This window comes from Eurosta solidaginis, chromosome 4, assembly GCF_040869045.1.
Source record: "Eurosta solidaginis isolate ZX-2024a chromosome 4, ASM4086904v1, whole genome shotgun sequence".
Taxonomy (NCBI): Eukaryota; Metazoa; Arthropoda; class Insecta; order Diptera; family Tephritidae; genus Eurosta; species Eurosta solidaginis.
The window spans coordinates 172,556,774-172,573,342 of NC_090322.1; the positions used below are offsets into that span (position 1 = coordinate 172,556,774).

At 39.1% G+C, this 16,569-nt stretch overlaps 1 protein-coding gene across 6 annotated transcripts in view; it reads left to right on the top strand.

Moving 5' to 3' along the window:
• The window catches only part of Moe (Moesin), a 274,557-nt gene that overhangs the window by 218,472 nt on the left and 39,516 nt on the right, over positions 1 to 16,569 (top strand). For all 6 annotated transcript variants that reach the window (XM_067783785.1, XM_067783786.1, XM_067783787.1 and 3 more), the window contains one exon: positions 8,865 to 8,975. In XM_067783785.1, the coding sequence (XP_067639886.1) occupies positions 8,961 to 8,975 (15 nt within the window). In that variant the 5' untranslated portion in view covers positions 8,865 to 8,960. The remainder of the gene's footprint in view (positions 1 to 8,864; positions 8,976 to 16,569) is intronic.

The following is a 16,569-nucleotide window of genomic DNA, read 5'->3' on the forward strand; positions in this document are numbered from 1 at the left end:
GCATCTCTTCCACATGGAGTTTCCACGACAACTTTCTATCTAGTATAATTTCTATATATTTTGTGCTGTAATTTTATTGTAGGGTTACCCCTCCATGCTTAAGCTTAGTACAATTAGTAGGGTGGGTCGATTTTGTATGGACGAAAGTTAACCGATTGCGCGCCATCGATTTTTCGATAGGATTTGGGCTCAGGAAAAAAGTTTCACTACGCGTACCCAAAAAAATAATTTTCGAGCCTGCGAAATTTAATTTTTTTGACTTTTTTCGACTTTGATTTTTAAGGTTTTTTCATTACCTACTAAAAATGTTTCATATGTATACCCTGTCCGACCCAAAAATGTCCGCTAAAAACGTTGTCGATAACAGTTTTTTCAAAAACGTACAACGTTTTTAGCGGCCATTTTTGGGTCGGGCAGGGTATACATGAAAATTTGTTTAGTAGGTCATGAAAAAAAACTTAATTAATTTTTTGGGTATGCGTAGTGGAACTTTTTTTTCCTGAGCCCAAATCCTATCGAAAAATCGATGGCGCGATATCGGTTAATAAATCGACCCAGTTTAACAATTAGGGACCTCATATCTTCTAGTAAGTTATACTAAATCTGAGTTTTTCGCTTTGGCGATTCCAAATGGCCAGGCATGTATGTATGTATATCCTAAAGAGCCTTATCCACCAGAGAGCTGATTATTGGCAGCCATCTGCCGCTTATGATGAACCGCCAATGCCGTGGGTTTGACTGGTCCTCTGTCAAACCGCCTAAGCAATTTGTTGATGACCAGCTTCCACGGCATTGGTAATAATACCGCACCCTACGGCGACCCCATTGCGACGTAATCATTTTGCAGCTTAATATGGAGCCCATCCAATTTGTTAAGGTCGGCTGTACTTCGATCTAGTTGAGACTGTCGATGATTGTTAATCTCGAGACATTGTAAGCCCTGACAATGTCCATAAAAACACCTAGGGCATATTCCTGGTGTTCAGAAGCTTTCTTTACATTCATAACCACACTATGGAATACAGTATCAACTGACTTGCCTGTGGTGTAGCATGTTGTGCTGAAAAGAATAATGCTTCATTTATGTTCGATTTTATAGATACATCTTTTACCCTGCAAAAATCGCAAGTACTCCATTCATGCATGTAGGGAGTACTCGCTATGGACCAAGCGGGTGCTCCAAAATTAATCACAATTCATACAAAAAAATATGGTCCAATTAACATTGCGATGTCCTAGGACTGGACCATATACTCCAGCTCAGCATAACATCAGAGTAATCCATGGAGTACTCCAGTATGACACAAGTGGACCACATGATCCAACAATTTTTACAGGGTAATCTCTCTGTCAGATGACTGGTTCTTCCGGCCTTCGGTATGAATACTACTCGAGTCGTTCTCTAAGATTGCGGGACGTGGTTCAGTTGTATGCAACCCTCTAAAATAGTTCTAAGCCATTCAACGTTCCTGCTATTTACAACATAACAAGAAATATCTTGACCCGGCTATTTGAACAATGCAAAAGTTTTTACCGCCTATCCAATTTTGGTCTTTGTCAGCAATCTGGTTCTGCACACTATGTATTTGGAGTGTAAACGTTGTCACACAATTCTTCAGCATCATATTTTTATTAACAAAACTTTAATTAATTTTTAAGAATTAATGAGCTTACTACCGATTTCACACAGAAGCTTAATGGAGTAAGAATTTTGTGTAATGAAATAATTAATTTTTCTGTTTTACGCAAAATTATTCGCAGTCAAAAACTTGACTAATTATTTCATTAACTCTCTGTGTAGTATAATACCGATTAATAATAACACAGGCCGACAGCATCTAAGACCCAGAAACCGGACTAAATGTTTTCGATGTATTTTGATGCGATGAATCGAAATCTGGCCTCAACATTGCTCTCTCAGCTCTGGTTTTCGGGATATCCTAACCTAAAAGTGCAAAAACATCGTTTTTGCCTATATTTGAGGTTATGTTGCCTTGCAGATGTTTTCTTTCACCAAGATTAAAACATGACATCTTTAAATACAAGTCTTCTTCTTTCAAATGGTGTTGAGTTTGCTCAAATGTCATTTTTTTCCGCTGAGATATCGCATTTTGAAATTTTCATGTTTCTAAATTTTCCTACACCTGAAAATCGATTGAGATAACATAGACATGATATATTCGATTACTAATTTTCTTGAATTGAGTCATATTTTGTCTTAAAATTTTGTCTCACACCATAAGTGTGCTAACTCACCACACCCTACACTATCTAACCCTCGGGTACCGAGTCACACACACAGCCCTGACCCCTAGAAACCACCCCTATCATACCGCAAGCAGGCTAACCCACTTAACCCTGGTGACAGCGTTTACTCGCATATTTTTTCTTAAAATAAGTGTTATTTATCTAGATATCTCACACCGCAAGTGATCTAACCAACTTAACTCCTAATCCACCAACCCCCACGTATCTCCTAAAGAAACATGAAAATTTCAAAATGCGATATCTCAGCGGAAAAAAAACGATATTTGAGCAAACTCAACGCCATTTGAAAGAAGCAAGACTTGTATTTAAAGATGCCATTCTTTAATTTTGGTGAAAGAAAACATCTGTAAGGCTACATAATCTCAAATATGGGCAAAAACGGTGTTTTTTGTAATTTTAGGTCAGGATATCTCGAAAACCAGAGCTGGTAGAGCAATTCTGAGGCCAGATTTGGATTCAGCGCATCATAAAACTTAGGAAATATATAGTATGTTGTCTGGGCCTGAATGTTAGTTAAATTTTGTCGGCCTGTGTAATTGTTATTTTATTATTATCTATAAATCTTATAAAATAAAGTCGCTAAATGCCATGTATGCACATAACTTCACACAGAATGCTCCGATTTTAAAACGGTTTTTTGCATTTGAAAGCTTAGCTACGTGAGATGGTACAGTTAATATCATTTGAAGATATATATTATAGGGGCGTGGCAAATTGCCAAAATGTAGTAAAAAATCATAAAATTTTTGTTTACACAGCTATAACTCATAAACGGATGGATGGATTTAAAAAATTCTACTTTTCGGTAAAACTTTGAAATATTTACCTTCGATCTGCATAAAAAAAAATACTTGATTCCTTTCTTATATCAGTCAAATTGTTTAAACAAAAGTAACATTTTTACCAAAAAATTCGTATGTGTGATTGTTCGGTGTCAACTGTTCTCGCTAATTGCTTTTGAGTTAGGTACGATGCGACACATACGTACATATGTACATAGCATTCGCTGCGTTATTTAAATTCGGGCGTAGGTTGTGGTGTTAGTTACACTATTTATAACTCAAGAACGGATGAACAGATTTGGCTGAAAATTGGTGGAGGAAAATTGGGTAGCTTAGAACCAGGAGACAGACATAGGATACTTTTTATCCCGTTCTGGATAGGCTCTTGAGATCACAACGTGTAAAATGTGGGCATCAACTGGAAGCTGTGTATGTGTACTTTGATACGGGGTATTTTTCGTACCCGTGGGTGACTAGGGTCTCGAGATTGAGGCCAAAACGTGGACCCTGATACCCCCTAGAAAGTGTTTATACAAGAAGGATAACAAATGAAAGCTGTTGATGAGTGCTTTAGTACAGGGTAATTTTCATATCCGTTTGTGACTAGGGTCTTGAGATATAGCCCAAAACGAGGACCAGGGTAACACTAGGATGTGTTTTTACATTATGGGTATCAAATTGAAGCTGTTGATGGGTGCTTTAGTGCAGGGTAGTTTTCATACCTATAGGTGACTAGGGTCTCGAGATATAGGCCAAAACGTGGACCAGGGTAACACTTGGATGTGTTTTTACATTATGGGTATCAAACTGAAGCTGTTGATGTATGCTTTAGTACAGAGTAATTTATACCGCTGGGTGACTAGGGTCTCGAGATATAGGCCAAAACTTGGACCCGGATACCCCTAGAATGTGTGTGTAATATGGATATCAAATGAAAGCTGTAGCTGAGAGCTCTAAAGTTCATTGTGATATTTGATTTAGTCGCATCAACCTGGCAAAACTGATAAATATGCATGCGAAGCAGAAAAGAGGGAAGGATAAGGAGACTGAGAAAGAATATAGTGAGACGAAAATAGAGATATATGAAGCGAAAAAGAAGGAGGGAGGAGTGAATAAAATGATTAAGAAGAAGTGAAGAGGGGAGGGCAGAGTTAGAGAGAAAAAGCTTATTAAAATGTATGCAGGTAGACCAAATTTAAGGCAGAACAACGTCTGACGGGTCTGCTAGTTTTTGTATATTATGGAAAAACTGAAAGAAGGAATCATTTACTGGCATATTGCATTTCAAAAACCCCTGCTTTTGGTTAGGATTTAACCAACATGTCAAAATTGTTTTTGATTTTTCGCTAAATTTTATCCATTGATTTTTTTTTTTTGATTTTCTTGAGAATACCCCATAGTGCACCAATCGTCACAGTAAATTTGGCTGAGGTTCAAACATCACCAATAAATAGGAAATTGAAATGTGCATACATATCTTTTTCTGACTTGTTTAAAACCACTTAATAACGGTATATTGAAAGTGCGTTTATTATATTTTATTTGACTATTTCAATTATGTATTTGCCCACTTTGCCATGGTTGAATGAATGATGGACCGAATGACTTATGTAATGTATGGAATATCGGAAGTGCATTTACGGTTGTGACTCTACGTCGACATATAATTGTCAAAACCACAAATTTTGTAAAAATGAAAATGCACTAAACACCACATACCGGTTGAGTGATTGCGGTTTTATATGCTTTGTTGTTTTGTTTTTCATTTAATCTTCATATTTGCGTCAGTGGAATTGGCCAACGGCACCACCACCAGAGTGCAGTGTCGGTAGCTAAAGTGGCTAAAAAAAAAAATTAGCCATTTTGTTTTTGTATTGGTTTTGTATAATACATACGTATTATAATGAGCACCCGAATGTAATAAAGCTCCGACGTTCAAATCCCGAGCAAACGATCAGGAAACGAGGTCTCAAGAAGAAGTACACGGCTTCATTCAAACAGGGCCTTTGTGCGAAAAAAAAACAGTCCAGCAGTTACTCTGACTAGACCATGTAATGGGAATGAATGGAATTTAATTGCGTTAGAGAACTGTGCTGTCGGATCCGCTGTTACACCAGGGATTGATTGAAAATTTTCCGCCTGAGAAAAAGTTCCTATCTGGACCATCTGTGGCATCAGAGCTGGGGCGTAGATAACATTTACACTGGAGATTGGAAAGATCGGGTGCAAAATGACTGCTTCTCCAGGTCAAATTTGATTAAACACTTTTTAAATATAGTTTTTTATTTTAAATTGTCTGTCGTTTTGGAAATGTGGGGAGTCAGGCCTCTTTCTGTAAAATAGCCATGCCCGCAACTATTTTAATCAAATATCCAACACTTTTGTGAATTCATATGTGATTAAGATGAGTAATAGTATGAGAAATAGGGTGGAGAAATTGAAACAGAAACCTTTTAAAATATAAAGTCAACATCTAGAACCGAGTATATGTTTATTAAACAAAAATGGTATGTAATATGAAATAAGCAGGTCTTTTGAGAAAAAAGAGTGATACGCTATATATTCGAAAATATTTCAAATAAACATACGTATATCCAGAGAGATGAGAAGAAGAGAAGGTAATGGAGAAGATACAAGTTAATGCAGTAGGTGGGAAAGAACGTGGAGATAAGGTAGTAAAAAGAGAGGGGAAGGGAAAATAAAAGGCATAGGTTAGGGAACGCAGAGAAATACGCAACACACACTGAAGTTTAGAGGAAAATTTGATATTTAGACCTGTTCTCCAATCTCTAATGTTAGAAGTCGACTCGAGAAATACTTTAGAAATATGGCGTTCTCAAACAAAATGGGACCTACATAATTATCAAATCGAGAAGAGTTATAGTTCTCCGAATGAACTCTAATGTATTTCTCTAACGGAATCCTTTTGTGAATTGAATTTGCAATAGTTCTGTAATCATTCTCGACTCCATTTCTAGTGTAGTTTTCTAACAATTTTCTCAAGTCGAGATTACATTAGTTATCTAATAAAAAAATAAATAAATATAAGGCGCGAATAACCTCCGAAGAGATTTTAGGCCGAACTTCTCTTCCAATTTGCGTCGTGCTCCTTTTAATTTTTCCTACAAATTGGCGTGACGCGACCTACATGTTTTATGCCGATTCCGAACGGCATCTGCAGGGCAGATGAGTTTTACTGAGAATCTTTTCATTCCCCATCGGGTTAGGGGGTTAGAATATACCCGCGGTAGGTATACCTGTCGTAAGAGGCGACTAAAATACCAAATAGATTCAAGGGGTTGTGTAGCGCAACTCTTTTAGGGGGTTGCCAGCGCAATATATAGCTTCTCCAACCCAATTGTCAACCTCACCTATCCGTGGCGAATCCTGTTTCATTAACGGCCGAGGCTCTGGCGACCCCGAACTCGTCTTGGATCTCGGGGGAGGGAGGGCGGTATGGCTTAGTAGGTCGCATGTGATCATAACAAATCGTTCCTGAGATATTCGGGCTTGGTACCGCAACGTACCGGATCTGCATAAGGCAAACAACCATCAACATCGATAACACTCCCCAAGGCCTTCGGGGAGTGTCCTTATTGCTACAACAACAACAACAGAAGCTTTTCATGGCCGAAATACACTCGGGAGTGCTTGCCAAATGTAATATGCCTATATAAAAATTCTCTAACGTTACAGACTGTGTTTTCTGGATAGGAACAGCGAGGGAAGGGATAGTGTAAAGGTAAAAGAAGAAAAGGTTGGTTAAAAGAAAGAAAGGGGAAAGTAAGTCGAAAGAAAAAGTCAGCGGAAAAGGAATAAAAGGTTGGCAGGATAAAATGAGGTACAGAAGGCGGAAATGGAGTGTATTTCGAAAAAAAAAATGAGGGAAGACGGAGAACAAGAAGAAAAGAACGAGAAAAGGCATTTGAAAAGGAAATAGATATAGTAGTAGAAAATCAATCGAAACGGAAGAACACGAGGTAAAGGGATAGGTGTGTATGAGGAAGAGAAGAAAGGGGTTGAGCGGGGAAGGGAGCCGCAGAGTGAGAAGCCGAAATGTGGAGAGCCGAAATTGAAACGAAAAAAAGAAGACGGTAGAAGCTAAGGAAAAGTAAAATGGTGAAGGGGCAGAAGAGGAGTGGAAAATAAAGGGATCAGATAAAGATATAAGAAAAGGGGAAACATATACAAAGCTATATACAGAGAGATTGAAGGAAGGAGGAGAAGGAAGCCGAACGAGCGGGGATGAGAACGATATATACATATATCGTTGGAAAGGTATAAATCTCTTCTTAAACGATCTTGAAGAAACTGAAAATCGGATTCCAATCAACAAAGTTATAGGCTCGCATGAGTGTGAAAGTACAAATATAGTTAAAAAAACTAAAAAACACGCAAATATGGTGCCGTTTTAGTATCTACAATCAAATTAGATATTGTAATGAATTTAGCGAAATTTCGCTTATTTGAAACTTTCTGCTAACGTTCGAATCGCTAAACTGTTGAATAAATAACTCCAATATTCAGTAATGCAAAATGGTCTTTATTAGACTACTTTGAGAGTACCTCACAATAACACTTATACTTCACAACTAATTGAATGTTTAAATCAAACTGATTACTGACTACTCAGCTTGCGCTGCTTTTATACTCTCCATTGCTTCATGCACATATTTCTACTAAAGTCTAGACGTTTCGCTTTCTAGAACTGCTGTATCTCCTGCTTGGTAATTGAGCTACATATATACGTGTGTATGTGTGAGTAACACTTCGGCTGATGACTACATCTATGAGTGAGTTATCTCTTCGTTGCCTTGTATGTATGTGTGTAAATGATGATTGATTTGATGTACACAAGAGCGTCAGTTTACTTTATTGTTGTTGTGCCTTTATTTATAACCCAGTGATGTCAACATTCGCCACAATATTTTATGTTAGTAGCGCCATAGCACAGAGGTTCGTGTCTCTGCTATTAAGCACAGCTCGTTTTGTAGCGAGTTATTTAACCACTGCCGCAAGTCTTCAATAATTTCCGCCAGATGGGTCTAACTCTCTTTTGCGCACCTAGCCTAGAGAGTTACAAACAAGCATACAAACAAGTGAAGCTAATATAGGCGTGTTAAACGCCGGTCTTTTGGCCGTAACTCACGATTTTGATGGTGTCAAGGGAAAACCTTGTATGCAGTTATTCTTAGATGTTGGAGATCTAATAGAAAAGTGGGATGACTTCCCAGGTACAAGAAGAAGAACAGTTATTATAAACCGTCTATAAATGACTACTTAAAATTTCTAAGTACTTACTAAATACATAACATCAAAGCTTTAACCTTTAGCAAATATTCCCTTAATACATGAATCATTATTTAAGCTGAAATCATAACATTTCTCACTCTTTCTTAAATTCTACACAAATAAAAAAATAAAAAAAATCATTTGAATAAAACAAATATTTAATAGTATAAAAGTAGTAGTGAGTTATTTGCTTGGTAAAATAAAAAAATATTTTATTTTATTTTAGTCATTGCATTCAACAATTCAACTGTCAATCTTCAGTCAAACAGAACCGGTTATACAAAACAGTAATAAAGAAAATAATCAAAATATATGTAAAGTGCATGACGTAGAAAGAGCGAATGCATCAAAATAATTTATTACTCTACCAATATTTATTATTGTATTTTAATGACATAAAAACCAATTTTTCATAACAACAACTGCTATTAAGTAATTAAAATTTTATATTTTAAATTCTTCTATATTTATCTATTCATTCACTTGCTATTTTTATTATTAATTTTTTATTTTTAATTACAGATTATTTTACTATTCACTTTTTGTTGACTTCGTTGTGCCTACACTGAGCCAGAATAGATTTGTGCTGACTAAAACGGAGGAACGACACATAACAAAATGTCGCGAAAATCGGTATGTATTTACTATTCATGAATAAATAGGTTAAGTAACATTGAACCGGCCGGTCAATAAAGACCTCACATAGACTGAATGTGTCCATAGTGTTACCAGAATTCGTATGACGATCAAACGGAAAAACCTCAATTAGGTAACAAGACTTATGTTATAGAATAACTCCGTCCCCTTGGCAAATACTAAAAGTTTTCTAGGACCCAGTTTCATTCTGTCAACTCTGCCATCCCTAGCAGCTTGAGTATTCTCCTCAATTGCGTAGGGCACGAACACATTCTGTGCTCAACCGTTTAGTTATGTCTGCAGCTCGCACTGCCTGCATCTGTTGTTACTATTGAGGTCTAACTTATAAGCATGTGAAGGCAGTGCCCAGTTAGTATGCCCATAGAGAGCTTTAAGTCTTCTCTCTATGTAGATATGATAAAGAGCTTCTGTCTACGTTTTTTATGCTTGATGGATCATATGTAGCTCTTGTTTCGTTTTAATTTCTTCCAACCGGTTTTGGATGTCGATCCATCAAGTGCTGCACCGTTCATTACCAACCCATTGGAAATTTCGTTACCTTATATCCATTTATGGCCTGGATTCGAGTGTAGTTGTATGGTGCAGTCTGAGCGCAGTCTCTCCAATGCTTCTTTGCATACCAGGGCACTTCTTTATTAAGTATTTTATGAGATCATATTGACGCTACTGCAGCTTAAGCACGCTCCCTTTTGAATTTATGCTGCTTGGTTCACGGCTACAACTTCCACCTTAAATATACTGCAGTTATTTGACAGCCTGTAGGATCTACTAATTTCTGGATCGCCACAGTAAACAGCAGACCAGACCACTTCAGTTAGTATGGAACCATCGGTATATACGTGTATAGTATGTTCTTCAATTTCCGTATCCTTGCGCGGATGCTATGCTGCTATGGCCTGCACTCAAGTTGCCGAGGTCTGAAGGCTTATTGTAGTTGCTAGCGCTATTTATATTAAGTCTGCTGGTGGGATTTGCAGAATGTCATGGGATGCTGCTGTCGTGGTAGTTTTCAGCGCTTCCGTTGCCCTAATCATTGAAAATCTGCATACCTCCTCAAGCTTTTTAGTATACATACTTTTTTGTGTGGCTACCCACTAAACTATGGGCTTTACAATTTCCATAAATGCGCAATGAAAGAGTTTGCGCGATAGGCCCCACGTGCATTCTAGCATTCTTTCGCATACATACAGTGCCACGGAGGCTTTGTTTGCCATTTCTTCCACAAGGAGTTTCCATCACAACTTACCATCTAGTATATCTACACATCCCGCCTGCAGACCTAATGGCCAAAAACATCGCGTTAGCAACTGCAACAAGGCTTAAGTCCCCGGGGCAGTTTGAGTGCAGGCCTTATGGCCACAGCAGTATAGCGCCATCTAATATGGGCAAATGGAATATATGGTCCCGTGCCTGAGCTTCGAAAGAGATCTTGGGGCCACAATTGAGCCGCAGGGTTGGTTCCAGGGTGCAGAAATGGCACAACATACTCTACACGTGTATACGGATGGTTCCAAATTAATGGAAGGGGTTGGGTCCGCTGTTTACTGTGTCGATCCAGAAATAAGTAGATCCTACAGGCTGCCAGATTACTGCAGCGTTTTTCGGGCGGAAATTAAAGCAGTGACGAAAGCAACTGAAATTCTTAAGCTGCAGTCGCGTCAATTTATATATTGATAATCAGGCTGCGATTAAGGCAATAATCTCACACAGTACTTCATCAAGAAGTATTCTGGAATGCAAAGAAGCATTGGAAAAACTTCGCTCAGGCCGGGCCATACATCTTTACTGGGTTCCCGGTCATAAAGGGATAGAAAAAAAAAAATAAATGTAAGGCGCGATAACCTCCGAAGAGATCTAAGGCCGAGCTTCTCTTCCAATTTGCGTCGTGCTCCTCTTGATTTTTCCCTACAAATTGGCCGGACGGGACCTACATGTTTTATGCCGACTCCGAACGGCATCTGCAAGGCAGATGAGTTTTCACTGAGAGCTTTTCATGGCAGAAATACAATCGGAGCGCTTGCCAGACACTGCCGAGGGGCGACCCCGCTTAGAAAAATTTTCTTCTAATTGAAAAATCTTATTTCTAAAATTTTGATGTTGCTTTGCCCGGGAGTTGAACCCAGGGCATACGGTGTGATAGGCGGAGCACGCTACCATCACACCACGGTGGCCGCCGAAAAGGCCGATGAGTTGGCAAAGGAGGGTGCAACACTGAGTCGACGATAGACGTCCCAATCCGTTTGGAAGAAATTAAAACGATACGGGACAAAAGCAAGGGGCTGCAAAATTTCTAAGATCATGTGCAAAGCCTACGATATTAGACTCACAAAGTGGCTCATATCTCTGAAGAGAGAAGACTTAAGGCTCACGATGGGCATACTGACTGGACACTGCCTTCTGGCGTCACATGCTTATAAGTTAGGCCTCGTCAATAACAGCAAGTGTAGGAAGTATGAGCTGCAAGAAGAAACTGTTGAGCACGTTCTGTGTTCGTGTTCTGCGTTCGCTAGGTCAAGGCTCCAGCTAAAAGGGCCGGCAGAGTTGCCAGATCTCGAGTCAGCAATTGAGCTGGGTCCTACTGCTAGTATTTCGCAAGAGGACGAAGTTATTCTATAACATGTGTCATGGCACCTGATTGGGATTCTTCCGTTTGGTCGTCAAACAAATTCTGGTAACACTATGGCCACATTCAGTCTATGTAAGGTCTTTATTGACCGGCCAGTTCAACCTAACCTACCATCTAGTATAATTAGGGTCCTTATATTTCCTTGTAAATATTACGTTGGCGTGTAAATCCCGAAGCATCAGAGAGCTGATTGTTGTTAGGCATCTGCCGCTTGTGATGGCTGAAACGTCATTTGCATACACGTGCGTTTGACTGGCCATCTGTCGAACCACCTAAGCAAATGGTTGATGACCAGCATCCACATTATTGGGGATAATACTCCACCCTGCGGCGTTTTCACGTACGGGGTCTCGCAAAGACACCATAGCTTGACATGGAGCCGATCCAATTTGTTAAGGCCGGATGTACTTCAATCAAATTCTGACTCTCGATGATTGGTCATTTCGAGACACTGTTAAAACCCCTGCAATGTCCAGAAAAAACACCTAGGGCATATTCCTGGTGTTCCGAGGCTTTTTCTATATACAGGACTACCCTATGCAATGCAGTATCAACTGACTAGCCTTTGGTGTAAGCATGTTGTGCTGAAGAGAACAATGCTTCATGAATATATCATTTTATAATCATATATGTATATTATTTCTAATTGCTGTTTTTATGGGGGGGTCCCTTTTTCGCTCTTATTTGGTATCCAAATCTATAAATAAAGTTTTGGTTGCAGAGATGGAGATTCGGGCTATTAGCGAGCTTTGGGCAATTTTGGTCGTAGTGCTTTTGTTTATCTATGTTTTATTAAAATAAATTGCTATAAATAAACGATTGTGAGCACACAAAGAAATCTATTTGTACTATGGCACTATTGTGAATATTTGCACTGCATTACCGACAGTTGCTCTATACGCCAGATGGCAGCGCAAGCTGTAAGTTTTAATTGATTGATAGAATAGCTGATTTCTGTTGATATTTGATAAGAGACTTTTAGATTGCTTGCGCAAGATGCGCACGGGTACGGCTCGTTACATCTACTAAAAGAAAATAATAATAGGCCTTTAGCCTTTCGGGTTTAGATGACTGGTTCTAATCGCTTTCGGTATAAAGACTACTCGAGCCGTTCTCCAAGATTGCGGAACGTGGTTCAGTTTTATGTAACCCTCAAAGGTTGTTCTAATCCAATCTACAATCGTTCCACTTGCCGTCATCCCATCTGAACCCAGCGATTTGAACTCGGCAAAATTTTTGTGTAGCCCATTCAAATTAGAAGATCGATTTGAAAAAAAAACTCCCGTTATATATTTCGAGTGTGAGGTGTGTTCCGAACTGAACTGATATTTCGACTTAACTAATTTAACGGTTAAATTAATGTTCATATGTACTTATGTGAAATATGTTTGTAAATATTTTATTGTATAATTAAGTGAAGCATTGTGACGATTACACGCCACATACGAATAATAACCTGTCATTCATTTGCTTGTTTGCTCATTGTCATTGTCGGTCTATTGTACATTTATGAGCATTTGAAATTAGTGTGAGAAACTTTGGTTGAAATTTTCCTTCAACGTTTTTTAAGCAATTTAATGTTGGTAAGGCCGGAATAGTACAAAAATTTAGATTTTATTATGAAAGGTACCATTAATTATACAAAAGAATACTCAAGTTTATTTTCGGCTTGTTCGGTCAGTATCGATAACTCTTAAAAATATCTCCCGTCACTTGACAACTAAAATAAATTTTCACATACAATAAAATGTTGTCTGATATAAGAATTTCTGATTCGGAAAGATATCCTATGAATGTCTAATCAATTTTATGGCATAAATTTTTCGAAATCGAAAAATTGTGCTGTCAATTTGAACTACGGAGTAGGTCAGCTGATCCCTTTGCACCCGGATGATTGTGTCATGTCAATATAATACTACCTTTGGCGTTTTGTATATGGGTAGCGTGGTTAACACACCTCAATATTAATTGTGTATTTAAGTAATTACCAAAAAATAGATCTTAAATGGATGGGCGATTTACACGTACTCTTTCCCTTTATTGGAAATTAGGGTTGTCTATATTTACGAAATATAAATGTTAATTTCGGGATTTCAATATTCGGCGCAGAAGCATTTTTGCCTTTAAATTACAAAGACGAGAGTTTATAAAACTTGTTTTTATGTACATATGTCGTGACCGAAGTTCAGAGAGCACTTAGCTTGTAGAGAGAACATTTGTCTCTCCTGACTCCCTATTGTGTTATTTTTTAATTTCTCGGTCAACGGTGTTTGCACATAATTTGCGCACAACTAAAACATAGTAAGGCTCCAACCTGGGATTCCTAACCGTGGCATGAATATGCTCCTTATGTACACCATTCATCCATATAGTGCATTTTTTCGGTGAATCGCCATCAGTAATTAAACTGCGCTGCGGAAGTATTTGAGGCAAACACCCGACCCTGAAAGAGAGATTGCGTTAAAACCGACTACAAAGGTAGCTTCATTGTATCAGCTCATGAACATTGGCGCTAATAGTTACTTCTTATATGTACTTTTTTCCCATATGACGAATGCGGCCCTAACTCAGTTTAACTGATTAGGTCAAGTTGAGCGGAACGTAGGAGAAGCTCGCTTAGACTACAAGAAGGCCTGTTGTGATACGGATGGCGTAGCTATAAGTATTAGTACTTAGAGAATTGCTGAAAAGCGACTTTCGCCTAATTTTGGCAAAATCTGGTTGTTGTTGTTTTAGCGATAAGGACACTCCCCGAAGGCCTTGGGAAGTGTTATCGCTATTGAGGGTCTTTTGCCGGATGCAGATCCGGTACGTTCCGGTAACAAGCACCATTAAGGTACTAACCCAACCATCTCGGAAACAATTTAGTATGACCACATAAGCCCACAAGGCCATACCGACCTGCTACCCCCTAGATCCATGAGAAACTTGGGGTCGCCAGAGCATCGGCTGTTAAAGAAACAAGATTCGCCACGTGTAGGTGAGGTTGACAATTGGGTTGGAGAAGCTACATATATATTGCGCTGGCAACCCCTTGAATGGGTTGCGCTACACAACCCCTTGAATCAGATTGGTATTTTAGTCGCTCACGCAGTTGCAAAAGAAAGGATGTTCCATTCTGTTGGGACGTTGCGCATGCACTCCCATTGTAAAGGCATCCGTGAGAACCCCAAACCAACAAAAATAAATAAATCTTAGTGCACCTAATGATTTGTGGAGGCCTCCTGCCATTCAATTCCGACAAAAAGGTTCTCGCTACCCCATAAGACGAAGTGTCTGCCCAGTGGACTGGGATATTACTATGCAACCGAACCCAGATTACTACAATCCTAAAATAATTAGAAGCAATCACATGCGAAGTCACGTTCTTCCAGACCACCCCTGATGGTACTACAGCCAAGCTCAGAGTCTTGATTTTTTATCTTTTTTATTTCCTTGATACCTATCTTTCTGTTAAGTAAATTACAAAAGCAGACATCGCTCCTTTAGGAGCATAGGGCAAAAACGAGTTCTCTCCGAGTTCTGTTATGGGTTAGTCTCTTGACCTCTCTCCACGATCCTTCCGACCGACATTCAGCGAGTTCTAATCCATGTCGTCCGGGGTCGTCCCTTACGCCGAGTTCCTTGTGGGTTCCAGTCAAGCACCCTTTTTGCTATACATGATTCGCTTTTTCTTAGTATCGGCCATATTCCATTGCCAGTTTCTTCTCTTTATGGTTGTTTGAATCAGCTCAGTGTACGTCAGTCTAAAAAGATCTTCCATTTGAAATAATGTTGGGCCAGAATATACGGCATATTGTGCGCAAGCATTTGTTTACGAACACATGTGGTTTACTGCTGATGAGTTCCGTCACTTTCCACGTTTCAGAGCCGTATAGTAGCACCGACTGAGTCTGGCTGCTGCGGCTGAGTGTGCTAGATCGCCACACTTTTCTCAGTTTTTGAAATGCCACCCAGGCCTTAGCTATTCGTGAGCTTACATCAATTTCAGCAAGTTGAGCAGATTTGTCAGATCTTCCGTGTTTTGTGTTTGAAGCCGCATTAGCTTAGTTTTCTTTACGTTTATTTTCAGTTCCATTTTCCTCGCGCATTCTATTCGCTTGTCGATCTATATTTTAATACCAGTAAAAGAATGCTACAGGAGTCTTGATTGCTGCTGGGCTATTCGAGTAGATATTGAGTCTCCAGCCGTAGTAGCACTGTTTAGCATCACAATCCCTTGAAATGACGGCTTAAATAAAGTTCCTTACAGATAACTACAGCCTTCTTAGCACTATAGTAAAAAGTTAAGTCCATTATAATTCCTAGATACTTAACCCTATCAGCAAGTCTTAACGGTACAACCCAATCAAGTGGGTACTGAAAGTAGGTATCTGTATATTATCTGTAACAGAACCAGTTCCGTTTTACTTTGGTTGACAGCCAATCAACATAACTCAGACTACCTATTCGCCATACCCAGGTAGCGTTGCAGAAGGAACATCGCGGAATAGGTCGTTTACTACTGCAACCCAAAAGGGACACAGAACATCCCTTGCGGCTTGTCGATTCTGGTCCCACCCCACTCCACTACGACAATTTTGTTGCATAGAACATTCAAAATGAGCCCCCTTATTTCCTAAACCAACCATTTTTGAACGCTTCTTCGAAGTCTATAAAGGCACCCAGATCAAATTCCCCTATTGCTTTATTTGCTTTACAAGCAAGTGCAGAGCTTTTTTCATCGACTGTTGCTATTGCAATGTTATGCTGTGTTGCCGATAGTAATCCTGTCTCGAATGTATAAATCAGTCAGCTGCTCCAACATTTCAAGTTTCAAGTTCTTTGGAGATACGTGAGACCTCTTAACAACCTTTGGAATGAAGATAAGTTTGATAATGTTACAAAACGTTTAGTTTGTAGCCCAGTTTATGGCGGATATTGGCCTAAATTATGGCCATCCAG